The 27,695-nt window shown below is 52.4% G+C and overlaps 2 protein-coding genes and 1 pseudogene across 4 annotated transcripts in view; 1 reads left to right on the top strand and 2 right to left on the bottom strand.

Annotated features, from left to right (window-relative positions):
* ENG (endoglin) overlaps positions 1-6,978 on the top strand; it is a 31,464-nt gene extending 24,486 nt beyond the window's left edge. The window contains exons 9-15 of the mRNA XM_077850764.1: positions 1,731-1,868; positions 2,083-2,121; positions 2,649-2,765; positions 3,055-3,306; positions 4,826-4,880; positions 5,955-6,056; positions 6,186-6,978. Of these exons, the coding sequence (XP_077706890.1) occupies positions 1,731-1,868; positions 2,083-2,121; positions 2,649-2,765; positions 3,055-3,306; positions 4,826-4,880; positions 5,955-6,056; positions 6,186-6,310 (828 nt within the window). The 3' untranslated portion in view covers positions 6,311-6,978. The remainder of the gene's footprint in view (positions 1-1,730; positions 1,869-2,082; positions 2,122-2,648; positions 2,766-3,054; positions 3,307-4,825; positions 4,881-5,954; positions 6,057-6,185) is intronic.
* The window catches only part of FPGS (folylpolyglutamate synthase), a 28,352-nt gene continuing 1,463 nt past the window's right edge, over positions 807-27,695 (bottom strand). Inside the window, exons 3-17 of one of the 2 annotated variants that reach the window (XM_077850761.1) lie at positions 27,238-27,380; positions 14,820-14,948; positions 14,676-14,729; positions 14,528-14,592; positions 12,588-12,702; positions 12,370-12,450; positions 12,203-12,264; positions 12,021-12,123; positions 11,676-11,753; positions 11,264-11,411; positions 11,075-11,164; positions 10,193-10,343; positions 9,984-10,059; positions 9,666-9,732; positions 807-8,192 (exon numbers count right to left, since the gene is read on the bottom strand). In XM_077850761.1, the coding sequence (XP_077706887.1) occupies positions 7,783-8,192; positions 9,666-9,732; positions 9,984-10,059; positions 10,193-10,343; positions 11,075-11,164; positions 11,264-11,411; positions 11,676-11,753; positions 12,021-12,123; positions 12,203-12,264; positions 12,370-12,450; positions 12,588-12,702; positions 14,528-14,592; positions 14,676-14,729; positions 14,820-14,948; positions 27,238-27,380 (1,772 nt within the window). In that variant the 3' untranslated portion in view covers positions 807-7,782. Of the gene's footprint in view, positions 8,193-9,665; positions 9,733-9,983; positions 10,060-10,192; positions 10,344-11,074; positions 11,165-11,263; positions 11,412-11,675; positions 11,754-12,020; positions 12,124-12,202; positions 12,265-12,369; positions 12,451-12,587; positions 12,703-14,527; positions 14,593-14,675; positions 14,730-14,819; positions 14,949-16,123; positions 16,300-27,237; positions 27,381-27,695 lie in introns of those variants that run through there. The other variant, XM_077850762.1, reaches the window with a different exon arrangement.
* Positions 16,516-27,377, bottom strand: LOC144285558 (COX assembly mitochondrial protein 2 homolog pseudogene; annotated as a pseudogene). The gene is made up of 2 exons (XR_013353835.1): positions 27,238-27,377; positions 16,516-18,109 (listed from the first exon to the last, which is right to left on the bottom strand). The product of XR_013353835.1 is annotated as a COX assembly mitochondrial protein 2 homolog pseudogene (transcript).

Genomic DNA, 27,695 nt, shown 5'->3' with positions numbered 1-27,695 from the left:
TCCAGACTGTTATTTTTGTTTAAAAGAAGTCTTTGCCGGGCACCTGGCTGGCTTAGTTGGTATAGTGACTCTTGATCTCAGGGCTGTGAGTTCGAGCCCCACTTTGGCTTGGGCACAGAGCTTACTTAAAAAATTAAAATATATAATTGTTATTTATTAAGATTTTATTTTATTTACTTATTTATTCATGACAGAGAGAGAGAGAGAGAGGCAGAGACACAGGCAGAGGGAGAAGCAGGCTCCATGCAGGGAGCCCGACGTGGGACTCGATCCCGGGTCTCCAGGATCACGCCCTGGGCTGAAGGCAGGCGCTAAACCGCTAAGCCACCCAGGCTGCCCCCAAAAATATAATTTTTAAAGCTATCAAAACCTTTGGCAATGTGAGAGGTGGGACATGATGTTCCATTCTTGCTTTAATTTCTAATTCTTTGATTTGTAGTGAGTGTGGTCATGACTCCATGTGACTTATAACCTAAGGCTCTTTAACAATGTAGTTCAGCATTTTTCTTGATTTTTTTTAAATTTTTACTTATTTATGATAGTCACACAGAGATAGAGAGGCAGAGGCATAGGCAGAGGGGGAAGCAGGCTCCATGCACCGGGAGCCCGACGTGGGATTCGATCCCGGGTCTCCAGGATCGCGCCCTGGGCCAAAGGCAGGCGCTAAACCGCTGCGCCACCCAGGGATCCCCCATTTTTCTTGATTTTTATGAGCATTTTACGTAAAGAAAAAACTTGAGGGCCCTCTGTCCACCATTCTAATTTGAAATAATGTTTGTTATAGTTCAAAATTTTGGCTACAGTGATTTTTGTGTTTTGGGACATTTTATTTTTTTTTTATTTTTTGTTTTTGTTTTTTTCTTTTTTTTTTTTTTTTTGTCTTGGGACATTTTAAAACATTGGACCATCCTAACTCCCCATCTTCCCCTGTGTGATTTCTTCTAACCTGAGGCAGGAAATCTTGGCCAGAGGTTGACAAATCATCTATGATCTCAGCAATCTTTAGAATGACACTCAAATCTGTAAAGTCCATGTGGAGTTAGCTGGATTCAAGTGGGCTCTCCAACAGCTCACTCAATGCAAAGACTCTGAGTCTCTGACCCTAAGAGCGTGAGGGAAAAATTCTAAGATTGATTCTTCTAAGACAGGAGATAGCAAACCCTGGCCCTCTGCCCGTTTTTTGTAAATAAAGTTTATTAGCTTACAGCTACACCCATTCATTTGCATACGTTCCATACCTGCTTTGGGCTATGATGGCAAAGTTGAGTAATCACAACAGAGTCCACATGGCCCACAAAACCTAACGTATTTACCATCTGGCTCTTTATCAGAAAAATTTGCCATCTCCAATTGTCTAGGGTTCAGAGACTGGATTATGCTGGTGGGATCTCCATGCCCCTGGGGCTGTGGGCAATGATTATATGTAGGACTCAAATGAATACTTTTAATACATCTGCACTTATTCTAATATATATAAGTAGCAAATCAAGCTCATGATGTCACAGATATTATTGCTTAGGACAAGGCTACGTACAAAAGTGAGTGTAGTTCAGGTATTAAGTCTTAAATGGTGTGATCTGGTAAGACCTAACAGAAAAGAGGAGGAGGGGAGAGGAATGCTGTGACTGGGGAGCCCTGAGTTATCAGTCCTGGGAGCTGGGGTGTGAGGAGCAGGCCCCAGGGAGCCCCGCGCCTCCTGATGGTGCCCTTCCACTCCAACCCTGGCCCAGACACTGCGGTGCACCATCACGAGCCTGACCTTCTCAGACCCCAGCTGCCAGGCTGAGGACAGAGACGACCAGTTTGTCCTGCGCAGCACTTACTCCAGCTGTGGCATGGCAGTGACAGAAAACGTGGTCAGTAATGAGGTAAGAACAGAGGGCGGGCAGGAAAGGTATCGGCCAGCTTAGCTGCTGCCTCCGACCTTCCAGGCCGATGGGCCTTTGAGAGAGGGGTATGATGCTCAGTGGGAAGACAAGCTTAGCCCTTGGTTGCCTCAGTCTCCCCATCCATAAATGTTGGGTGGGATGCCCTCTGGAGTACTTTCTGGCTCTGACCTGCTCCTTGGCTCTTTTCCTGCAGGTGGTCGTCAACCTCTTCCCAAGCTCTTCACTGCAGTGGGTGAGATGGATGGTTACCATGCTAACCCTTCTGGTTCAGGGTCCTGGCGCCCTTTCCTGGCCTGAGAGGGGAGCAGGACTCAGGAAACTCAGGCCCTGATGCTATAAGCCATGTTATTACCTTCAGTATGCCTCAGTCTCCCCTTCTGTACAATGGAAGCAGTACTGTTTAGGGTTCTGTCCTCAGCCTCTCAAGTCAGAAAGTTGTAGTATATACTGGCTGTGTGGTCTTGTGCAAATCTGTTAAGCTTCCTGGACCGAAGGTCACATCTGTAAACAGGGGCATAAGAGATCTCCCTCGTGGGGGTGCTTATGAGCAGCCCCTCACATGACACATAGAAGAACATTCACCCAGGCCTGGCCCAGAGCAAGTTCTTGATAAATGTCAGCTTTGTCTTTTTTAAAAAGGTGATAACGAGGGTTGGCCAAGCAGCAAGTCAGGACTGTGGCTCGTATTCCTACCCCCACCCCTTAATATTCCTACCTGGAGCCTCCCAGACTGACCAAGCCCCGTCCTATCTCCCACAGAAGAAGGTTCACTGCATCAACATGGAGAGCCTCTCCTTCCAGCTGGGCCTGTACCTCAGCCCACACTTCCTCCAGGCCTCCAACACCATCGAGCTGGGGCAGCAGGGCTTTGTGCAGGTACTGGACTTGCCCGCTCAGGCCTGCCCGCCCCTGGGGTTCTCAGAGCCTTTCTTTCCACCATCAGTACAGAGAAGGTGTGCAGTTAACTCCCCAGCAGGGTGCAGGGCGGCGGGGAGACACAGCAGTCAGACACTGGGTGGAATGTCCCCTCCTCCTCATCTGCTCTAAGCAGACCGGGGACTGTCCTTCCACTGCCAGGATGGAGCTCCTGAATGAATCTAGCTTCTTCCATGAGGGGAGCATTGAGTAACTGACCATGCCTCGTCACTCTTACCTACCCACACAGGTGAGCATGACCCCATCGATCCCAGAGCTCACGCTGCAGCTAGACAGCTGCCAACTGGATTTGGGGCCTGAGGGAGACACCGTGGAACTCATCCAGAGCCAGACAGCTAAGGGCAGCTGTGTAAGCCTACTGTCCCCAGGCCCTGGTGGTGATGTGCGCTTCAGCTTCCTCCTCCGTGGCTACATGGTGCCCACACCCACAACTGGCACCCTTACCTGCACCGTAGCCCTGCGTTCGAGGAGTCTGTCACCGGTGAGTGGGGCCCCAGCTTCAAGGGTGGCTTCATGTCTAGAGTTTCCAGGAAGGGGTAGAACAGCCCATGATGTGGGGCCAGCTGGCAAGGGGCAGAAGAACCACAGATTGGTGTAGGACTTCTGCCTATCACGGCTACTCCTTCTGCCACCCTACAGTCTTCTGATGGCTTTGCTGAGTATGGGACATTAGTAGGATTTGCAGCTGTGTCCATCCATCCTTCCTTCGTGCTTCCATCAATCCTCCCATCTATCCTTCATTCCTTTTTCTTCAATCCATTCATCTATTCATTCTTCCTTTTCTTTCTTCCATCCATCCTTCTACTATCCATCTTTCTTCCCAACCACTTATCCATCATCCACCTACCCTTCCTTCCATCCATCCATTCATCTACCATCCATCAATTTGTCTGCCATCTACTCATCTTTTCATTTGTGTCTTCCACCCATCCACTTTCCATCTTCCATCTATCCATCCTTCCACCCACTCATCCTTCCACCATCCATTCATCATTTGCATCCATCCACCCATCCTTCCTTTCATCTATCCATCTTCCATCCATGCATTCTTCCATCCTTCCTTCAGCCTTCCACCATACTTCTTTCCTTCCATCCCCCCTTCCTTTTCTTCCTTTTCTATCCATTCTTCCGTCTATCCTTCCACTCATCCCCCACCACCTATCCTCTCACTATCCATCCATCCATCCATCCATCCATCCATCTTTCCACCATCCTACCCAGCCATCTACCCATCATCCCACTTTCCCAACCAGTCATCCATTCATTACTTGATACTTCTCACCATCCCACCAAGTCATTCACTCATCCATAGTCCTTCCAACCATCTCAGTCAGCCAGTCAGGCTCTTACCATCCCACCCACTCATCCATTGATCCATCCACCAAGGAATCCACACACTCCCCCATCTTTCCACATAGTAGTCACCAATGTCACTGCATTAAACAGGAAATCTCAGTGAAGATGGTTAAGATAAAGGACACCAAGTTCTGATTTTCTTCTTCACCATCCAGTGGAGATTCCCATCCTCAGGCACACAGCCCTAGACACACCTATCCTCAGGTCCTGGCATACAGAAGGGTCTTCAGGATTGGAAACTTCTCTGATTGTATGAAGCTAGGAAAGCGTTTGTGGCCATTTCTGAGTTGGCCTCTCCCCCACTACCCTCCATGAGCACGGGCCTCTGGCTAACCTGGCTCATCTCTCCCAGGTGTTCACAAAGGTCACAGATGCAGTGCAGAGTGCCTCCGCAATCCTCGTGGGATTCGGGCACCTCCCAGGGAACATCCTAGTAGCAGCCAAAGGTTGTCCACCCAATACCCTTCTCTGAGCACAGATCTCCCAGGACCTGCCCACAGGCTCTTAGCTAGAAAATGGTAGGATGGGACCCAAAGCCACGGCCCCAGGGTGGCTGGTGACAGGCCAGGGTCACTGAGCCAGGGAATAAGCCCCGAAGCTGCCTCCTGCAGGCTATGCTATCCACCTCTCTTTTCCTCCCCCAGGAAACCCACAGAACTATCTCCATGCGTCTGAACATCGTCAGCCCTGGCCTGCCTGGTGAGTCTCTCTAGGGTTCCACTGGCTGAGGCCAACATGGGACCTGATGGATAGCCCAGAGGGGTGCAGCATAGACACATGCAGGAAGGACCCCAAAGAGAGCAACTCTGGAAGGAGGGGCAGAAGGGTCCCCTTGCAGCCTAGCATAGGATCTGTGCTGTATCTGCTAGATAGAGAGCCTTTGCACTTGACTACCCCATGGACCAGATCCCAGGCATTTAGTTTTCTCTAATCCCCATAGTTGCCAGCTGACCTTGCTTGGTGGGGGGAAGGGGCATCCTGAAATCAAATGAGGCAGAAGGCATGTTGCGGCAGGGCTGGCCTCACCTTCTTAAGGCCCCCAGTGTGGAGGGGGCCCCTCAGTCCAGCACTCTCCAGCCTCCTCGTTTATTCCCTCTGGGCCTGGGCCCCCACAAAGCAGAGAAGGTCACTGACATTGGGGGCAGAGGCTGAGGGGTACCTGCTTCCTAGCCACCCTACTTGGGTCAGAATGGAGCTCCCAACCCCAGCCCATGACCAAGAGAGCACGGCTAATTACCCCACAGCATAGATGGAAACTCAGTATCCAAGGGGAGGCCCATAGTCACCCGGGAGTCAGGAGTGTGGACAGAACAAGGCTTGGGAAAACCCAAGAGCAAGCAGATCTGAAGAGCCCTCAGAAGTACTCTGGCCATTCTTACCATAGTATAGGGCTCAGAGAAGGGCAGGGATTGACCTAAGGTCACACAGTGGGGTGGGGCATGCTCTGCACTCCCAGGCCCCCTCACTTGGCTCAGATTACACCATCCATTTTCCCTAAAGATGCAGCTCCATCAACCTTGGAAGGCAGACGCATGGCCCAAAAGCCTGATAGGGCTTTCTAGGTATATGGTCAGAACAGCCATGGCTTAGTGCCAGGCCTGGGTGTGATGAGTCCATTTGCCTGATGAGAAGAGACTGAGGTCCAGAGAAGTCAGGGTCAGTGGCTGAGCTGGGATTGATGCCCAAACCTGTGCTCCTGGCCAGTACCACACAGTAGGGTGCTAGGGAGGAGCCACAGCACTGACCACAGCCATCCTTCCGTTGCATGCTTAGACAAAGGCCTCGTCCTGCCCGCTGTGCTGGGTATCACCTTTGGCGCCTTCCTCATTGGGGCCCTGCTCACTGCTGCACTCTGGTACATCTACTCGCACACGCGTGAGTATCCCAGGCCCCCACAATGAGTGCTCAGGACCCCTCTGCCACCATCACCTGGGGGAGCCAGGGGGAGCCTCTGGGGGAGTGGGGAGCCCTGGCCGGGGCCCTGACCTCCGCCCCTGCCCCCAGGTCCCCCTGGCAAGCGGGAGCCCGTGGTGGCGGTGGCTGCCCCGGCCTCCTCAGAGAGCAGTAGCACCAACCACAGCATCGGGAGCACCCAGAGCACCCCCTGCTCCACCAGCAGCATGGCGTAGCACCCGGCCCGGAGACCTGGGGGCCCCCCAGCCAGCCCTCGCCCAGCAGGAGAGACTGAGCAGCCACCAGCTGGGAACCACTGGCCATGAACTTATCCCGGGACCCCAACCCCTCCACTCGACCAAGGATGGACCATGCCCTCTGCGCCCACCCCTCCTGCCTCCCTCTCAGAGGCCTGCTGCCAGCGGGGGCACCAGCTTGGAACACCTTGGGGTCCCCCCACCCCACCCCCTAGAACCTGCAAACCCAGTGGGCCTGGAATATGACTGCCCAGGACCACGGAGAGAGAGACCACTGCCCTATAAGTCCACACTATTGTAGAAACCAAGTTCTTGTCATTTTAACCTGGATCCAGCACTTGGTGACCTGGGCTGGGTGGGAGGGGAGAATTCAAAACAGACTCACCCAGCCCACCCAGGCCTCCTCCAAGGAAACAGAAGAAGGCTAGCCCAGAGCCCCCTGGACCTGCTCCCTTCACACCCGGACTGGCACGACTTTGGCAAGGGAAACAGAAGCCTAGGGGTGCCCAGCCTGAGAACAGGAGAGCCTAGCTCCTCTCTACAACTGTCACATGGAGACCCCAAGGCAGGCATCAGCTGGGAAGTGGCCTGTCTGGCCTGGACCCACCCCTATATACTCACCACCAATAAATCAGACCATGAAATCAGTGCTGGGCTGGGCCAGAAGAAAGAATGGGAAGCCTAAAATGGGTGGGGAGGTGACAGCTCTGGGTTCAAATCCTGAAGCTGCTGCATAATTGGCTGTGTGACTGTGGGCAGGTTCCATGGCTTCTTGAAACCAGCCAGTTGCCTCAGTTGGAACAAGGTCTCTGTGGGGAGGTCTACAAAGCAATGCCTGGCCTGAGGCCAACAGACATTAGTCCACGGTTCTCATTTCAGACAGGCCTCCTGAGACTTGGGAGGAGGGGCTCCCACCGAGTCCAGTTCCTGTGCCAGCTGCAGCCCTCACCCTACCGTGTGCTAAGGGCGCTAGGGATCAAGAGTCGATCAAACTTTTTTTTTTTTTCGTTAAAGGCTTTAATTGGTTCCAACCATCCGCCATCTCTTGTGGGCCACTAGGAGGTAATCTACCACCCAGCACCCAGCAGAACCCTAGGCTGGCCAGGTCGCTCACATTGTGAGCTGGGCCCAAGCCAGGAGGCAGGCAGGTTGGGAAGGGAGGTGGGCTGCATAGTCAGGTGGACTCCGACAGCGGGAGAACGAGGAAGAGGAAGCCCTCTGGCTGTCTCAGCCAGGAGGAAGGAGAGGCCAAAAGCACCCTAGGCTCAGAGACAGAGGTGGTCCCATCTTGGCCTCCCCTCTCCAGCCCTCAATCTTGCTGCCCAGAACCCGGGCCCCTGGGCCAGTCTAGACAGAATAGAAAAGCAGACAACAAAAGGCACCTAACAGGAGTTCATGGAGAGATGCAAGGCAGGTATGGGAGACCCCCACTTCCAATCCCACTGCCCAGGCTACTGGGACAGGGCAGGCTCCAGCAGCTTGAGGACACCGCCCACTAGATGCAGGCTGCCTGTGACCAGTACATGGATGGCTACAGCGTCGCGGAGCAGGCTGGCCCCACTGCCTGCCACAGGGTGGGCAAGGAGGCCCTGTGGGGGACTGGGTGGCTGAAAGACAGGGTCCCGGCCTTGGCTGATCCACTGCAGGGCGTGGGAGATGCAGCTGAAGACGAGGGAGCTGGTGCTATGGGTGTGGGGTTGGTGGGAAGCCAGCAGCAAGGAGGTGGGCTCACCAGGCTCCAGGCTGGTGGGGCTCCAGAGGTTGGGGCTGGCGTGCTCCTCATTCAGGTGGCTCCAGTGCTGTTGGTGTGCAAGGCAGCGGAGCAACACCTGATCCAGGGTCACCATGAAGTTCTGCTGGTCTGCCGGGTACAAGGATGGGCACATGAGCAAGAGGAACAGGGGTGGGGGGCACAGGAGGCATGCTGAGCACCTGCCTAAAGCCAGGCCCTTCCTTTACACATACCATCACATCATTGGGCCTCACAGTGGGCAGTGCTGGGAGGAAACAAAGATGCAGATGGTGACCTGCCCCTGATCCTGGAGCTGGGGGGAAGCAAGGCCAGGTGGTTTAGCTTCAGAGCTGGGGCTTTTGCCCACTGAGCACAGCTCCCCACCCTAGCCTCACTGCCTCCAAAGGTAAAGCAGGGTCCAGCACCTGGGTGGGCGTAAGTAGAAATGCGGATTCCTAGACTCTCCCCAGCAGTCTGATGTGGAACCTGAGGATCTGTTTTTTTTTGTTTTTTTTTTTTTTTTAAGATTTTTTTTATTTATTTGTGAGAGACACAGAGAGAGAAAGAGAGGCAGAGACACAGGCAGAGGGAGAAGCAAGCTTCCTGCAAGGAGCCCAATGTGGTACTCAATCCCAGATCCCAGCATCATGCCCTGAGCTGAAGGCAGATGCTCAACCACTGAGCCACCCAGGCGTCCCAGGATCTGTATTTTTTTTTTTTTTTTTTACAGTATTTCAAATTGTTTTGAACATGACCCAGAGTAAAACACACTTTACGATGGCAACTCAGTACTCATACGGGTGTATACAGATGTCTGGGACAGATTTTTTATAAAACTACCCTTCATGCAAGGTACACAGAGACAGCCAGAGGGCTTCCTCATTTTCCCGATGTCAGAGTCGTTTAAAAAATGCTAGTTTAGGGGATCCCTGGGTGGCGCAGCGGTTTGGCGCCTGCCTTTGGCCCAGAGTGCGATCCTGGAGACCCGGGATCGAATCCCACATCGGGCTCCCGGTGCATGGAGCCTGCTTCTCCCTCTGCCTGTGTCTCTGCCCCCCTCTCTCTCTCTCTCTATCATAAATAAATAAAAATTTTATAAAAATGCTAGTTAAAAAAAAAAGTTGGTTTACACTAGCATTTGATTTTTATTTTTATTTTTTTAAAGATTTTATTTATTTATTCATGATAGTCACACACACAGAGAGAGAGAGAGGCAGAGACACAGGCAGAGGGAGAAGCAGGCTCCATGCAGGGAGCCGGACGTGGGATTTGATCCCGGGTCTCCAGGATCCCGCCCTGGGCCAAAGGCAGGCGCTAAACCACTGCGCCAACCCAGGGATCCCCTCTAGCATTTGATTTTTAAATTGATTTTGAAACCAGCAGTGGGTTGCAGCCTGTAACCGGTTTCCCCCAGTAATTATGTTTTGGTACCGTGGTCACAATACCCAAAACGTACCAAACACTGTATATCTATACAATAAAACAAGTCTAGCTCCTACCCCAGACCAGTTCAGAAACCCCCACTGTCACCAGCAGAGCAATCCACTTAGGGACCCTCCAACCCCCTGCTCCTACCCAGGGGCCACACCTGTCACCTCTTACCTGCATTGCCAGCAGACGACACCTCTGTCAGGTTCGGGCAGAAAACAGCATAGTCAAACTGACAGGGCTAGAAGGCCAAGAGGAAAGACTGGTGTCAGAGCCCCCAGAGGATGCCCCACCACCCTGACTTGCACCCGGCAGCCCCCAGCCTCCCCCCACATCCCCACCTCTGGAGATGCCCCCACCCAGCTGAACCGCGGTGATGCTGTTAAGCCCAGCCATAGGGCGGGCGGCCCATCCACCTCCCCTATACCCTGCGGGCCCGCGGCCGGACCCGGGCCGGTCGGCCTCCCGCCCACCCTCCAGCTGGCCCCTCACCTGCAGCAGCTTGAGCAGGGCCACGGGATCCCGGTCCCCCGTGGAGTTGAAAAGCAAGACGCGCACCTCAGGGCCGCTGGGAGACGGGCGGGGTTGGGGGCGTAGGGCGGTCAGAGTGTGGTACCGCTGCGGCCGGCCCCCTCCTTCCTCCAGAAACTTCCCCCCCCTCCCTGCGGACACCCCCCCCCTCCCCGCGCCCCGGAGCTCACCGCCTCGGCACCCGGCGGCGGAGCAGCGCCTGGCGGAACCAGCGCACGCAGGCCTGCACGCTGCTGGCGGTGTGCGCACCATCCAAGTACCAGGTGAGGGGCCCGCGCCGCAGCACCTGCGTCCGGCCCAACCACTCGGTGTCCCGAAGCCCTGCAGGGGGCAAGGCAGCCAGCTCCCACCCTAGCCCCAAACTCACACACACAACCTGCCAGCAGGGCCCGCTGTTGGGGCGCCCACCCTGAGCCCTCTCAGCTGATGAGCCTCTTACTCTTAGGGGCCAGTCACTGCGATCAGCTCTCGGGCTGCCTCATCTGATGGAATCTTCCCAGCAGCCCTGAGAGGGAACTATCATATGTTAGTCCCATATTACATGTAGGCGGAGAGCCCTTAGCCCAGAGAGGTTAGGTCACAGAGCAAGTGTGCCAGGATGTGATCCGAGATCCTCCTGGCTCCTGTCATGGCCCTGACTGGGGGTCTGGCACACAGTGGGCACACCGGGATCATCTGCAAACGGGGCTTAGCTGCTATGAGTGCCTACTATGTGCTGAAAGCTTTGGGGGAGGCAAGAAGCCTGACAGTATCTCCATTCTTAAGACCTGTCTTATGAGGATGACAAGGATGACAGTAGCACTGATGATAGTAGTACCATTGACTGGGTGCTATATCCCAAACCACCAGGCCCTGGTCTCAGCCCCTTCGTGATGTCACCTCACGGTGGGTCCTGTCATCACCCCATTCGGCTCAGAGTCATGAACTCAAAGTCAAGGAAGCTTACTGACTTCAGAGCCTTTTGTTGTGGGCACCGTCTCAAACGGCTCCCACCTCTCAAAAAGGACACGCTACATGTGAAGGGGCCTGACTGGGCAGAAGGTCCAACTCACCATGCCGCATGTGGGACGTGGGCTGGAACACGGGTGCCAGGGGCATCTGCCACAGGACACTGGGCCGAGACACCTTCAGCTCCCCAAGGCCTGAGGAGGGAGGGAGGAGGGACCCGTGTGGTCGGAGTGTGCACGGGACCTTCCAAGGCAGGCTCCACATGCCCCCTCCCCACCCATCCGCCCACTTACCTTGGTGGTTCTTTTGCTGCAGCCAGCAGCGAGCCAGCTGCAAGGCTAAGGCAGCATTGGACCGCTGGTGCTCTCCCTCCAGGCCCAGGGCCAGTGGCGGCCCCCCTTCCTCCAGGGCTTCCAGCGGTGGGCACAGGTAGAGAGGACACTGCCAAGGAGACAGGTGACAGCTGGTCAGGGAGCTGCCATTGCCAGCACCTTGGCGAAGAAGCCCTCCCTGACGCTGTGGCTCCTTCCATCTTTCCACATCGACCAGAACCCACCAAACCCCGCTCCCAGAACGAAAATGTGCTCCAGCTGGAGGAGCAGTTATCCCTCACTGTGCAAATGGGCAAAAGTGAGACCCCAAAGGATGACGTGTCTCCCCAGTCAGCTGCCACCCCCCCCCCCCCCCCAGTGCTGCCAGACTCACTGAGATCTTCTGGGCACGGTCCTGCAGCACTGCCAGGGGACCGTCAGGCTGGAGCACCGTGAAGGCAGGGACGCCACGCTGGGGAGGGGAGGAGAGGGGAGGGAGGGAGACAGGCTGCTGAAGGTCCTCTGTCCCTGGGTCTGGGCAGTTCACTTAGCCTCCCGCCCGAGGGGAGGGGAGGTGGCTCTTGTTCCACACACACAGCTGAGACAAGAGCCCAGGCCCCACTGACGCCCAAGACCTTATCCTGAGTCAGGAAACAGATGCCCCTGCCCCACTTCCCTGAGCCTTGAGGCGCAGGCCCAGGCCATCCATGGACCTCCTCTGCCCTGGGCTGCCTGGTACCTTGAAGATGCCCCCTTTCTGCCATGCAATCTCCTCCACTGTGTCCCCCAGAAGGCTGGTATGGTCAAGGCCAAGAGAGGAGATACCACACACCACAGGCTTCCTGCAGAAGACAGGAGAGCCATGATGGCACTGCCCTGGGCTCATGGCCACCATCCTTCTCCCCGCACAGCTGTCCTCACCTGATGATGTTGGTGCAGTCATAAGCACCACCAATGCCCACTTCCACCACTGCCAGGTCTACCTGCAGAGGACCAGAGGGACATCAGGGGCCTCGAGCACCCAGCCAGCTGAGCTTTCCCTCCCTGAGGCCTCTCAGACACAGGACTTTGGGGGAGTGCACTCGTACCTTCTCCTGGAGGAAGATGTGGAAGGCCATGAGTGTGAGGAAGCGGAAGTAGGCCGGCATGGAGACACAGCTATTGCTGTCCTGCGGACAAGAACGTGTCAGGGCCCAGGCCCTGTCACCTCTGCTCTGGGGAGGTGGGGTCCTTAGATGTGGAGCCCCCTCTGGGTCCCTCCAGCGCCCCCTACCCTGCACACCCACCAGCCCTCCTGCATGCGCACCTTGGTCTCCTCCAGCCGGTGGTAGAGGTGCCAGAAATGCTTGGTGAAGAGCTCAGGGCTTATGGGCTGCCCATTGATGCGGATCCGCTCCCGCACCTGCACCAGGTGGGGAGAGCTGCCGGGAGACCCGTGGTCATCGGAACTCCCTTCCCGAGTCCCTCAGACCTGTCTTCAGAAACCCAAATCTGACTGTGTCACTGCCCTGCTGACCATCCTTCTGTGACTTTCCTCTGGCTTCCAGTGTCTCAGCTCCTCACCCGGCCTCCCAGGCCCTGGTGGGGCTGCTGCCATTGGCCTCTGGGCTTCCCCTCTCCCACATCCCAACAGTTCCCTGTGCCCCAGGCCCCCTGGACTATCTATAGTTCCTCCAGCCTGCCCCCCTCACCTTGCTCAGTCTCGACTGAGTTGGCCCCTCCTCCAGAAAGAAAAGCAGCCCCACTCTATACCCCAACAGGCTGATCCGGAATGTGCTCTGGGCTCCAACAGGCCCCTGCCAACATGCCAACGTCTGCCCCCACAATGCCTGTTTTCTAGCCCTGGACAGCAAGGCTCCAGCTGTGTGCTCAAGATGCATCTCCAGGCTGGCCCACAAGGCTACATGGGCTGAAAGTCAAAGGCTGGGTTTTTACCCCAAAAAATATTTTTAAAAAAAATACTTTTTATTAAAGTTTCATTTTTTTAAAGTAATCTCCAGCCCTAACATGGGGCTCGAACTCACAACCCCAAGATCGAGAGTCGCACTCTGTACCCCGTCAGGCTGCCCCGCCCCAAAAATTATTTTAGAAGAGATTGTCAGCTTATATCTGAATCCTCCAAGCTCCGCTTGTATTATAAATCCCTCTCTACATTTATTTTGAACAATGAACTGTGAAGAGAAAATATGGCCTGAAATGATCTCAGCTGATTCCAGACAGCCACAGAAGGCACTTGATGGAACTAGTAAAATAAAAAGAAGCAAAAATCTTAAGTCCCTCCACCCCGAGGACCAAATCCTGAGCAATTAATCACCACCTTAATCCTACTGCTTGACTGATGGCCAGGTAGGGAGAGGCATGTGTAATACGGGGAAGAGTACCTCACGTCTGGTCCATACCCCATCCTCTGGTATGAGTTTTGGGTGCCTGACAGCAAGCACGAGGAGGTGCTGCCCCAAAGGGCAAAGCAGTGGCTGAGGCTGGCAGAGCAGAAGGGAGGCCTTGACACGCTGATATCATAAACTACCTAGACCTTAAGCCCTAATAAGCCAGGTTTTCTGCTCCTTACTGTAGAGACATCCAAACTGATAAATATTTCTCTGTGATTTTAAAGCTATACGTGAGGGCACCTGGCTGGCTCAGTTGGTAGAGCGTGCAACACTTGATCGTGGGGGGTTGTGAGTTCGAGCCCCACACTGGGTGTAGAGATTACTTAAAAAAATTTTTTTTAAATCTTATAGGAAAAAAAATAAAAACAGGATGTGGAATTTAAAAGTTAATAAAAGGGGCAGCCCCGGTGGCGCAGCGGTTTAGCGCCGCCTGCAGCCCGGGGTGTGATCTTGGAGACCCAGGATCGAGTCCCCACATCGGGCTTCCTGCAGGGAGCCTGCTTCTCCCTCTGCCTCTCTCTTTGCTCTCTCTGAATAAACAAATAAATAAATCTTAAATAAATAAATAAATAAATAAATAAATAAATAAATAAATAAATGTTAATAAAAGGGTATCTGACGATTCTTGCTATGTATTTAGTTTATACATCCAAGTTGCTATCCCCCTCCCAAATTTGTTTCATTACGAAAGTTCAAGACTGCCACAAACTGGGGCCAATATGTTAAAAGCTAATGGAATGGTTATTCCATTAATAAACCAACACTGGGCAGAGAGACAAGCAGTTGAGCTCCTGCTAGTTGGTTCCAAAGCCCTCCAGAGAGCTAAGAGATCCCACATTTCTCCACACCTCAGTACCTAAAGAATCCTGTCTTCAGGCCGTAGCTTCGGAGAATACGTTCCGTGAAGGCACAAGTGGAGCCCTAGAAAGAACAGGTCTTGTCTGGCACGCCTCACCCTCCCACACCATCAAACGGCTATCCTGCTCCTGAGTCCCATCCCTCACCTTCCCCTTGGTCCCAGTGACGTGAATGATGTTCAGCTGGTCCAAGTCTTCCACCTGAGACAGAGACAACTGCCTCAGCCGCAGACTCATAGATGGGGGAGGGCGGGGGGGGGGAAGGGGTGTCACTGGCCCCGCCCACCTTACCTGCAGACCACTCCGTGCCAAGTACAGCTTCATTGCTTCCAGCTGCGTTTGAGGATCACCCCGCTGGCGCTTTACCTGCTCCAGGTAGCCAGCATTGGTCTGCAGGGTATTCAGTGTGCGCACTGCATCCTAGCAACCACAGTCCCCAGGTAGCAGGTTAAGACCCACCAGCAGTCCACAGAAACAGAGGAACCCCAAGGCATCAGTGGCCAAGCCAGGGCACCAAGCCTACAAATGCCAGCCTTGTTGTCCCAGCCTAGAGGTTAGAGAAGTGGCATCTTTCCAGCCCTGGCAGAGATGAGAGCCTGTGGCAGTTCAGCCCCACCTAGGAGTGTCAGGCAAGCAGGTTACATGCGTAACGGGAAAAGCCTCGCTTCCTGTTCCCAGTCTTCACCCCCCACACCAGGGCCTTAGGTCTTGTTCCCTCCAATGACATCCACATCTATACTGGGTCCTAAATTGGGAGGGGACTGCAGGAGCAGAACCACAGAAGGCTGGGGTCTTAGAACTGGAGGAATTTGTACTAGGAATCCCTGGAAGTTTCCATGCCCAACCCTGAGGATGGGGCTCCGCATTCTGACCCAAAGAAGAGCTGCTTGAAGCATCCAGATGGAGGAGAGCAGGAGGCTCAGAGGAAGAAGGGTATATATACCTGGGGTCACCCAGCTGGCAAGGTGGGTAGCTACAGTCTCAGGAGAGTCTACCCTGGGGGTGAGAGTGCAGGTGCTATTTATTTCTCCTTAGGGTCCCAGCAGCTGGTTGGAGGCCCCACACCCATTAAACTGTTAACTTGCCTGGCAGGCAACAGGTGTGGTCTACGGAAACCAGCCCCAGCAACAGAGCCTGGTGTCAATTTTGTTTTCCAAATTCTTACCCCCACCAACATGGGGTGAATCCTGCCTGCCCCCCAGTTGCAGGTACTTTCCTGAATCCTGGAGACTCCAACCCAAAAATCTCAATTCTTGGATCTCTCAAGTGTGAATTCCTGAAACTCTTTACTCTCCCCCCAACCTCCACCACCCAACCGCTTAGTTGGGACTCTGGAGAAACTGGACCTCCTGTCACTGGGCACCCCTTCCCACAAGGCGGGACATCTTAGCCTCAGAATTCCCAGAATCGGCGGCCCCGGCCCAACTTCCTGGTGCCTGTCCCCACCCCCGGGCTCCAGGATGTCCCGCCCCCGAGTCCCCCACGGCCAGGCTCCCGGTCCACCCCAGCCTCAGGACCCGGAGTCCGGACGCCGTGTGACCCAGGCCCGGCCCACGTGTCATCATCGCACGACCGCTCGTCGGCCCGCCGGATACCTGATACTCCATGCCGGGCTCCTGCGGCGCGGGCCACGCGCTCAACCCTCGCCGCGCCTTGACCCCGGTCGTTGCACCGCGCGGGGAAACTGCTGCCAGGAAGAGAGCCACGCGCAGGTGGCGGCGTGCCTGCGACATCCTCCCGGCGTCCGCTACCACTCGCTAGGCCCGAGCAGGAGACGCCCCGCCCCGCCCCGCCCCGCCCCCGCCCCCGGCCAATCAGCGCCGCCCAGTGCGTCCTCCGGAACCAATAAGAATCCGCGGGGTGCCATATTTGTGAGGGGCAGGCCCGGGGGCGGGGCGGGTGGTTTCGCCCCTGTTTGTGAGGGGCACGCTCCCCGGAATGCCCTCCGCACGCGCTCAGCATCTCGAGGACTCGGCCACACCCCCAAAATAGTCCTAGTCTGCACCCCTGAGCCTGGTGATCCACGAGGACCAGCTCTGAGGCGGCTCAGAAGACGGAGCAGGCTTGGAGGGAGGTCCTTTAATTCAAGCCCAGAAATGTCACGCCTTAAATCACAGACCGCAGGCGGCGCGTGTTCGGCCTCTGCGCTCCTGAATCTGACAATCCGATTTCGAGGCGATAGACCAAAACCCAAGCACCTTCGCTACTGGGGCTACTACCGTCCCTGGGCAGCCTCGGAAGGCGTCCTGGAAGAAACGACATCCTAACAGAGGCCTGGGGATGAGGCGGGGTCCGAGAGGTGGCGGAGCAGCGGGAGTGGGGAGAGGTCTCCAGGCAAAGAGAGGGAAAGCAGGTGAAAAGCAAAGGGCTGAAGAGGGAGAGGGCGCGGTGGAGAGGGAGGAAGGGAGGGAGAGAGAAAACGAACTAACTAGCCCGAGGGAACTGCACTTCACCGGGTGGGGCCTAGTTGCCCCGGGGTGCCAGAATGCCTGATCCAGCAGGACCTTGTAGCCTAAGAAATTTGGATTAAATTTGGAGAACAATAAAATGGTTTTTAAAAAAGATAACAAGATCAGGTTTGCGCGTTGGAAGACTTACTGTGTGGAGAGTGAACTAGAGAGCCACGTGGGGAGGAGACATAATCTATCCTAGTTTAGGGGTGAGGAGGACTTGTCCCAGACTTTCCCGTTTTTGACCTTCTTGGCCAGAACTGCTAGCATGAAAAAAGTAGCATGGAGATTCCTTTTCTTTTCTTTTTTCTTTCTTCATAAGATATGCCTGTCATTTATTCTTCAGCCCTCTGTAGGATTAAAAAGTCCTTTTCGCATCACATTGCCATGCTCCCTGCTCTTGGTCCTCTTTTCCATGTACTCCTTCAAGCATTGTCTCATCTCCTGATCGAAATCATTGCAATGACCAAACAATTTCAGAATGCTGTGATTTTTATGACATTCCTTAAGCAAGTTAATCAAGACATTGCATTCTTCAGTGTGCAGGTGTAGAGAGATAAGACAATGCATCTTTAGAAGGTGAAGGAGCACAACAGAGCAACCTGATTATCGGCCACACCCAGAGGGCTGAAGCTACAGTCACCAGCGGAGACTCCCCATCCAAAGGCTGGTGGCCTGGGCCCTGGGCAGCTCCCAGTGGCAAAAGCTCCCATGCCCTCCACAGCTGACCGGGCTCAGAGATGCCCTTTTTATAGCTCAGGTCACAGAAAGGTGTATGGATGGGGGGCTGGGGGGCGGGGTTGCTATAGACAACACTCTAGGGAAGTTCCCACAGGCAAAAGATAATCCTTCAAACAACTGATTCCAGCACCTCCCTCCCTCTTTCCTGCCAGCATTGGGGGTAAATATTTATCAGAGATTGTTTGATTTTTGAAATAAACATATGACATGTTGGGAAGATTCTGTCATTGGCCGGACTTCTGCTCTTTACATCACTGTTGGGCATCCCGACTCTGGCCCCATGGGAAATAGATGCTTTCCCTTCTTGGTTTTCTTCTCCTTCTCTTCCTCCTCCTTCTTCCTCTTCTTCTTCATTGAAATGTTCTCTATGCGTATACATGCATATAATAACTGCATAGAAATGATCATAAAAAGGAGCTTTAAATGTTTTTTGCTTTGTGGGATCCTGGCGGGCTCAGTCCGTAGAGCATTCAAGCCTCGATCGTGGGATAATTAAGTTCAAGCCTCATGTTGGGTGTAGAGATTACTTAAAAATAAAAATCTTTAAAAATAAAAAATATTTTTCTTTGCTCACCCCTACCTCTTAAATTCCTCCTTTGGTGACATCCAAGTATGCATCCCATCATGTTTTCTAAGCACATGAGATGACAGACACATCTAGACATCTATAGGACTTTGTCGATGTGCATGACAATATTTTCTGCACCTTAACACTTTTTTTTTAAACATTTTATTTATGAGAGGCACAGAGAGAGAGCGAGGCAGAGACACAGGTAGAGGGAGAAGCAGGCACCTTACAGGGAGCCCGATGCGGGACTAGATCCCCAGGATCATGCCCCAGGACCACATCCTGAGCCCCTGAGCCGAAGGCAGACACTTTAACCGCTGAGCCACCCAGCATCCCATCATCTTAACACTCTTATCCAACAATAAGCTTACAGGGATCCCTTGAAGATACTGACTTAGCAGATAGTTAAAGAGCACTTGTTTGAGCCATGCCCTGTTCTAAACACCTTCTATACAGTTGGTCATTTATCCATAATGACCCTATAAGACTAGTATTAATGTTACTAGTATTAATGGCCTGTTTTCACAAGTGAGGAAACAGGCCAATTGCCTCGCTCCTGCCCTTGTGCTGGGGCGGGGACCCTGCTAACTCAGTGGCAGTACTATATTGCACCAACCACTTGCCTGCTGAGGGGCATTCATGTCACCTTCCATCTGTGTTTTGCCTGCTGAGGGGCATTCATGTCACCTTCCATCTGTGTTTTGTCTCTGGGGACAGCATGTGCCCCAGGGGGTTTTGCTTCTGTGGGTAAGATCCCCTGTAATGAGAGTTTGGGGTCTATGGGTATTTGCAATTCTTTCCCCTCACACTGTAACATTTGCATCCCACCAACTGTGGGTGAGGATACCCCATTCCCAGAATGTCCCCCAGACTGCTGGGTGTAGAGTACCTTGTCACTGTTACTCTGCATTTCCCTGGCTGTGGTAAACGTGAGCATTTTCCATACATTTATTTCTGTAAACTGCCTCCCTCATCCTTGGCACACTTTCCTACTGTCTTTTCATCCCCTTCTCGGCAGTTATAAAAGCATTTGGGGATCAAAGACATTAGTCCTCAGTTCTGTCCTGTATACACCAAGTTTTTTTTTTTTTTTTTTTTTAAGTAGTCTTGTAGTAGTTTTCAAAGTAGTTTTGTTCTGTTGTTGTTGTTAAGTTACTGTTGGGGGCTTAACTTAAAATTCACAAACCCGAGATCAAGACCTGAGCTGAGATCATGAGTCAAGCGCTTAAATGACTGAGCCACCCAGGGGCTCCCCAAATGTTTTTTCTTGATCTACTATGGGTGGCCTCAGTTGATCCATATATAACAGGGTATACTGGAGCTCCAGGTTATTCCTTCAAGAATGAGACCGCAGGGAAAATAAGATGCCAGGAAGGAGTCTCTCTTCTCCCAGGTCAGCTGGAAAACTCCATTTAACTACATTCCTAAATCTTAACCGATCTCTTTCCTTTTGCCCTGAGCAAAGAAGTCTGTTGATTTCCCCCTCTCTAGAGCGGACTGCATTTGCAATCTTAACAATCATTGAGCTACCGACTTCTATTCCAGTTGGGAACAGAATAGATGTAAAGGCATGAAGGCAAGCAGCAGCCCAGAAAATTCTGGGGGTGTACCTGGTATCATCCCAGTTGTGTAGGCAATTATAAGTGGTGACCAGGGCTTTGGCAAAGCCACCCAGTGGCCTTGGGCAGGTCATGTCTCCTTTCGCCTGGACCTCTGTTTACTCCATGGTCTCTAAGGACAATGGTCATCATAGCCACAGACACTGGGGAATTTGTAGAAGTCATTTAACGGGGTGGGGGTAGAATAGAGTTATCTTCTTTTCCTATTTTTATTTTGTTTTTAAATCCTAATATTTTGAGGGAGGGGACGCATGGGTGGCTCAGTTAAATATCTGAGTCTTGATTTTGGCTCAAGTCATGATCTCAGGGGCAGCCCCAGTGGCGCAGCGGTTTAGCGCAGCCTGAAGCCCGGGGTGTGATCCTGGAGGCCTGGGATCGAGTCCCACATCGGGCTCCCTGCATGGAGCCTGCTTCTCCCTCTGTCTCTGCCTCTCTCTCTCTCTCTCTGTGTGTGTGTCTCTCATGAATAAATAAATAAAATTCTTTAAAAAAAAAAAAAAAAAAAGTCATGATCTCAGGATTGTGAGATCAAGCCCCTCCTCTGGCTCTGTGATGGGCATGGAGCCTGCTTAAGATTCTCTCTTGCTCCCTCTCCCTCTGCCCCTATCCCCTCCCTACTCTCTCCAAAAAAGATAAAAATTCAAAATAAAATAAATCCTAATATTTTTTGATGGATAATACATCATATCATTCAATTAGAAGTACAGAAAATACACAATGAAAAGCTTCTCTCCCACACCAGGTCCCAGCATCAATAATAGCTCTCTCCAGTCAGTTATGTTTCCTGTGATCTCTTCAGAGATATGTCATGCATTTGCAAGCAAATATAGAGATTTCCCTTTTATACTTGCAGATAGCAGACCATATACACAAGTCTGCATTGTACTTTTTCCATGTACCTTTATATCCTGAACCTTATTTTGGACCATGTTGGTACATAAGAGCTGCCTCACTGGCTAATTTGTTTTTTTTGAAGCTGCTCAGTACTCCTGGTGCGGAAGTACTACTGTGGATTTCGCCAGTCTCCTACTGATGGACATTTAGGTTTCTAATATTTTGCCATCACAAGCAATGTTGCAGTGGGTAACATTTTACCCTCATCATCTCTTCCATGTGTGAGCACATCTGATGGATGAATTCCAAGAAGTGCAATTGCTAGGTTAAAAGGGATTGGCATTCAACATCTTCATACATATTGCCATATACACATACACATCGTTCTCCAAAGGGGTGGGATTAGTTTCCACCTCCATGCCTCCACGGGGCACAAGCTGGCCATTTCCTCCACAACACAGACCTTAGCCAACTTTGATCCTTGCCAATTGCACAGGTGGAAAAATGGATTCTCAAGGTAGTTATCATTTGCATTTATTTTATTTGGAGGATGCTAAGCACTCTGTCTTATGTTTAAAAACCATATGTAGGGGCAGCCCGGGTGGCTCAGTGGTTTAGTGCTGCCTTCAGCCCGGGGCATGATCCTGATGGCCCCGGATCGAGTCCCACATCAGGCTCCCTGCATGGAGCTTGCTTCTCCCTCTGCCTGTGTGTGTCTCTCGTGAATAAATAAATCTTTAAAAAATTTATTAAAAAATAAAAACTAAAAAAAAAACATTTGTATGTATGATTTGCTAACCTCCTTTGTATCATTGCTTTTTATTTTTTTAAAAGATTTATTTATTTATTCATGAGAGACACAGGCAGAGGGAGAAGAAGCAGGCTCCTCACAGGGAGCCCGATGTGGGACTCGATCCCAGATTCCCGGATCATGACCTGAGCCAAAGGCAGGCACCCAACCACTGAGCCACCCAGGCATCCCTATTTTTTATTTTTTATTTTTTTTAAAGATTTTATGTATTTATTCATGAGAGACAGCAGAGAGAGAGAGAGAGGCAGAGACCTAGGCAGAGGGAGAAGCAGGCTCTGTGCAGGGAGCCCAATGTGGGACTCGATTCCAGGATTTCAGGATCAGGCCCTGAGCCGAAGGCAGATGCTCAACCAATGAGCCACCCACGTGTCCCCATTGCTTTTTATTTTGAAAGTCACAGATGTTTATAGAAGAAAACAGAGAAATGTGTAAAGGAAAAAAATCATAGGCACCTTCATCACACACCTGGAAAACCAATGTTGGCTTTTTAGTTCCAGGATGAAAGTATTCATGCTCTCCAGAAAGGACAATAGAAACAAAGCCATTGTCTGGAGAGAAAAAGAAAACAGGGATGCAAGAAAACTGGCAAGTGGGTCAGTGTCCCCCCACTGGAAGCAGATCTGCAGATGTATGTAGAGGGGAGCAAGGGCCAGGAATTCTAATTTAACCCCTACCCTCTCAAAGAGAAAGGATGTCATCCGTCCATCCATCCATCCATCCATCCATCCAATTCATTCACCTCTGTGCCAGACCCTGGGCTTGGTGCTGGAGACACTGGGTTCTGGGGACAGATGGCCAAGTCCTGCTTGCAGAGTGCCCTGTTCGATGTGAGAAGACAGTAAAGAAGGAAACTCACAAAGGAACATACATCTTTGCAAACCCTGATAACCCTGATTAGAGCCATTCTCACTGCTATAGGGGCAGGAGGCTGAGGTCCCAGAGAGGGACAGAGACAGCTTGGGGTCACACAGCAGGTCAGCAAAGGCCCTATGCTGGGCCCCAGGGTGGACTTTTTAAACTCAGATCAGCCTGTGTCACCGCCCCCTCTCTTGGCCCATCATGCCCTCCAGATTAATAAAGCCCATAAGCTCACTGTTGCCCAGCTTCCACCTCACCTCACTTGCCTCACTAACCACCTTAGCGCACCATCCTTACAGCTGGCCAAGGACTTCAGGAATTGGTCTGGGTGTCTTCCACTTCCAAGCTTTTGCTCACATTTACCTTTGCCTGAAATACTTTTCCTCTATACTTTTCTCCTTTGCTTTTTCGGGCAGGTTGCTTTCAGTTAACATTTATTAAACACTTATCCCTGTACTTGACGTTGCAATCTCTTTTTGTGTTCTTGAAAAGTGTGTGAATTAGAGATTGGCCCCATTTTATAGATAGAGAAATCGAGGTTTGTCTGTTGTCAATGAGCTGGGTGGCCCTGGGCAATTTGCTTCCCCTCTCTGATCCTGTCTGACCCTTTGTCTCCTCCTTAGTAGGGTGAGAGCTGAATGAGCTCTGTCCTAGCCCATAATTTCTGGGGATATCTATGGGTGGATATTTCACTGAGGACAAGTCTCCAAAGGCTACCACACTCCAGAGCCTGGACTAGAGGGGTCCAGTGGTTCTTTTCTTGCTTAACGGAGACCAAGGGAGGTTCGAGCTCATTGGTAGGTTTGTACAGAAGCCTGACAGCCCCCGGCCCCGGGGTTTTAACCCTTTGATATAAAGACTCCTCTACCACCCAATATCTATTTACATCTATCTATCTATCTATCTATTTATATCTATTTACATCTAGTGACCTATAAGAAAACACTTATTCTGTAATTGGGGGAAGAAAATTTGCATTAGAGGGAATTCCATATCCCCAGTGGTGTGGCTATGCCAAACTCACACCCTTGAGTCTGGATACTAAGGTGTTTATGGATTTAGTTGGAGGGCAACCGGGGCCTTAAAAATAGGCCTCCCTCTGATCCTGTAATTCTATTTCTAAAAATGACCTTGAGGAATCGATTGGAACTGTGCTCTGAGCCCCATGAGCCATGTTGATCACCCTCCATCTTAGGTGGCAGGTTATAATACAAGGCTCATGATGCCCTCCTTCCTGAAACCCTTTGTTCTCTGTGCTTCCCTGACACCTCCCTCCCTGGTTCTACTTCTTCCTTCTTCCTGCTTGGCTGCACCTTCCCCACCCCCTGCCCATGTTGGAGGGCCCCAGGGATCATGCTTCTCTCTCTCTAAGGTCCCAGGTCTGGGATGATGTCTGAGTTTCTTTTTTTTTTTTTTTAATAGATTTTTTTAAATTTTATTTATTTATGATAGGCACACACAGAAAGTGAGAGAGGCAGAGACATAGGCAGAGGGAGAAGCAGGCTCCATGCAGGGAGCCCGACGTGGGATTCGATCCCGGGTCTCCAGGATCGCACCCTGGGCCAAAGGCAGGTGCTAAACCGCCGCGCCACCCAGGGATCCCGATGTCTGAGTTTCAAGTGCTACAGACATGAGTGGCCTCCTGACATCTCCCCCAGGCTTGACCACAGCAAGCACCTTAAACTGGTCATATCCATAGCATGTGTTCCCTTGTGTTCTGCCCTGAAACCAGCCAGCCAGCCAGGCCTTCCCAGCTTGGGACACAGCTTCACCAACTGCCCAGCTGCCCTCACCTTGGGTTTCCCTCACCCCAAACCCCACCCATCCACAGCCTTTCCAGCAGCCACAGACTTCCCTCCATGTCACCACTGCTGCTCTGCCCTGTCTGTAGTCTTGCTGCTGCTCCTTTGGACACACACAAGCATTCTCTTGTCATTTAAAAAGAAAATCAGATCTTGTCTCTGTTCTGCTAAACCCCTTCAGTGAATTTCCACAGCATTTAGGGTTACATCCAAACTTTTGTACTCACCATCTTTTACCATCGCCTCAGCCCTGCTGGCCTTCTCTGGGATCCTCAGATACACCTGCTCACACCCATCTCTGCAAAGGTCCACACCTAGTGAGCCCTCGGCATTAAAAGTACTCATGTCATCCTCACAATAGATTTTTGAGCACTTTGATTATCCTCATCATACACATGGGAAACTGAGGCAGAGTGGTTACTCAGCCGCCAAAGGTCACACAGAGAGAATGTATGACAGAGCCTTAGGGCCTTTGCATTGGTGGTTCCCTCTGCCTGGATCATTCTCCACAAAGTTCCCATGACCGACTCCCTGTCATACCAGGTCTCTGCTCAAATGTCGTCTTCTTGCCACATTCTGTTCACCATCTGCCCTTTTGTTTAGCCACTGGGGATACTGAAGCCCAGCAACGGGCTATTACTGACCTGGAACTAGGCATGGCCCACATGTTCTTGGGGTGTTCCTGGGGTCCCCACTCATGGCCAAGAGGGGCCCTCAGAGGGCACCAGACATGTGATGCAAGGCCTTGTGGTGGGCCAGGCCACAGAGAGGCTGGCTTCAGCCCGGCCTCCTCCCCCGGGGCCCGACGCTCTTTGGACTGGCTGATACCTTCTCTGCTCAAACCTGCAGACAGCTGTCTTCCTGACCTCCAGTGGGAAGAAGGGTGTGGAATTTTTTTTTTCATTTGCTTATCTCACTCTGCAACCACAATTGTCTTCAGCACCTCCTCCCTGGGGTGTGAGATTTATGAGCCGTGTCCTTGCCAGGTGCTGTACTGAGCCCTTCTGGCCAGGGAGGAACTGAGGACCAGAGGTGCAGAATCACCTGCGAAGCTCACCAGCTGGCAAGTGGCGGAGCAAGGATTCGGCTTAGTCCCAACTCCATTTGATTCCAGCTGCTTCCGGTTTATTTATCTTTTATTTCCTCTCTATACCCAGAGTGGGGCTTGAACTTACAACTCCCCCCCCCGCCCCCCCCCCCCCGAGATCAAGAGACATGCTCCACTGACAGAGCCAGCCAGGTGTCCCCAGCTGCTACTGATCAAGCTTGGGAATCCTTGGCTATTTTTTTTTCATTTGTGACTTGGATTTTCTTTGATAATAGCTAATATGAATTCTTTCTAAACATCAGCACTGTGCAGAAATCTTTATGCAATGCTTCTGTTCCTGGACCCATTTCTCAGAGAAGGCAAAAGAAGGCCTAACAGGGAAAATAGCTTAGTCACTCAAGGACTCTGTAACACGGGCTCCAGACTCCACCCTCAGGCCACCCCTGGACCCTGCCCCCACCTGCCCTGTGTCCTGCAAGGGCACCTGTGACCTGGTCATTTGATCAATGGGGCTCTGGCCTTGAGCTGGCTCTTATTTCAGAGGGAGACCTTACTGCCTCAAGGAGCCATGCAAAATGCCAATACCCCATAGCTCTTGGAGTGTTCTCAATTCTCTCTCCCCTGCTGAGGGGACCCACACCGTGTGACCCTGGGCAAGTCACCTCACCTCCCTAGGGTCCTGACCTGTAAGGTAAGGGGGCCTGGATGACCTCACGGGGGCCACTGCTCTCAAACCCTTGCATCTGGGGCCACCCCTCCTCTGCTGCTGGGCAGAAGGTTCTATGGGTCAGGTGGTCTGGGTAAAGAGTGGCCTGGCCTGGCGTGCAGCCCCAGGCTGGCTAATGGCAGCCTTAAAATTCTGGCCTGGACTTCAGACTACAGTCCCAAGAGGGAGGGAGGTGCTGACTCACTGTGTGCCCATTCAACAGAGGAGAAAACTGAAGGTTGTTGAAACCAAGTGACTTGTCTAGTGCCTGTCAGGTCCTGAACCTTGATCTCCTCACTCAGACTCCTGCAGCCAGGCGAGTTCTATACCAGCTCCAGCCAGTGTTCACCCAAGCCAGGCTGGAAGGTGGGGGGCCGGCCTGGGCCAGTCTCCTCACCTCTCTGAGCCCCATTTCCTCATCTGTAAAGCAGAGAATGCTGTCATGCCCACTTCAGAGGGGTGCGGTGAGGCAGAATGAGAGGGTGCTGGGCCTGGAGCCCAGAGCAAGCTCCAGATGGGGGTTAGAAATTCAATAGGCTAGATGCTTAACAGTTCACTATCGTACCTTCCAGATCTATAAAATAGCAACAACATCAGCAGGGGACCAGGGCTGCCACTATTACTATTATTCTTACTATTATTATTATTTAAATGGAGCTAACAACCCTTCTTTATGGAGCAGTCAGAATTTAATCTGGTGAGATCCAGTGTAAGAACCATGTCAACAGGGCAGCTCCCGTGGTGCAGCGGTTTAGCGCCGATCCTGGAGACCCAGGATCGAGTCCCACGTTGGGCTCCCTGCATGGAGCCTGTTTCTCCCTCTGCCTGTGTCTGTGCCTCTCTCTCTCTCTCTCTCTGAATAAACAAATAAATAAATAAATCTTAAAAAAAAAAAAAAAAGAAAAAGAGCCTGGAGCACAGGAAGCCCTGTGAGGGGGCCTCTGCACCTCCCAGTCCTGCTATCAGTTCTGCCTTGGGGACCCCTCCTCAAGAGCTTCCCCCCAACCACAGCGGGCAGGGTTTCCCATGGAGCCTCTGGCCTGGTTAGAAGGTGGAGCTGAGACCCACAGGGGAGGCCCCTGATCGCCCCAAACCCACAGAACAAGATTTTAGAGAAGACAAAGTTTTCCCCTGGGGCCTTGCCAAATGTGGGTTATCACTGTTGATGACCTTGGGCCCCCGAGGGAGTAGTTACACGTTACACAGAAGAAAGATCTAAGCTTAGAGAGGCAGGAGTTACCTGCCCCAGGTAACTTTACCAAGCTCTCCTACCTGGAAGGAGGGAGTTTTAGCTGAGAAAGGGCTTGCAGATGGGCCCGGCTGCTCCATGGTAGCTTCCCACTGCACCTTCTCAGCCAGGAGGTTGCCAGAGACCTGGTACCGTTCATCCCTGGGCTTCCTGCACCCTAACGGGGCTGGGCACAGAGTGATCCCTGAGTGAGGGCGCCTCTGTCAAATCCCCTCTGCCCAGGGCTTGGCTGGGCTAGAGGAAGGAGGGGGTGTTGGGGGGATTCCCTCTCCCTGCCTGTTGGCCTTGGCCAGGGCCTCCCCAGGGCCCAGGGAAGAAGGTCTTAGCTGATAGGTGCCTGCTCTCATCCTGGGATGGGCCTAGGGAGGGACCTCTCTGGTGAATCTCCCGGGTTAAATAACAGCCCAGGGAGGCTAAAGGTGAGTGGGAAGGTGGGGGGTGTGCTGTGCAGAGAGAAGGGAGCCCTTGAGAAACTTCCAGA

The sequence above is a fragment of the Canis aureus genome, chromosome 16 (assembly GCF_053574225.1).
Source record: "Canis aureus isolate CA01 chromosome 16, VMU_Caureus_v.1.0, whole genome shotgun sequence".
In the NCBI taxonomy this organism is placed as follows: Eukaryota; Metazoa; Chordata; class Mammalia; order Carnivora; family Canidae; genus Canis; species Canis aureus.
Note: the sequence above shows the minus strand (reverse complement) of the source record. Positions and strands in the feature narration are given on the sequence as shown.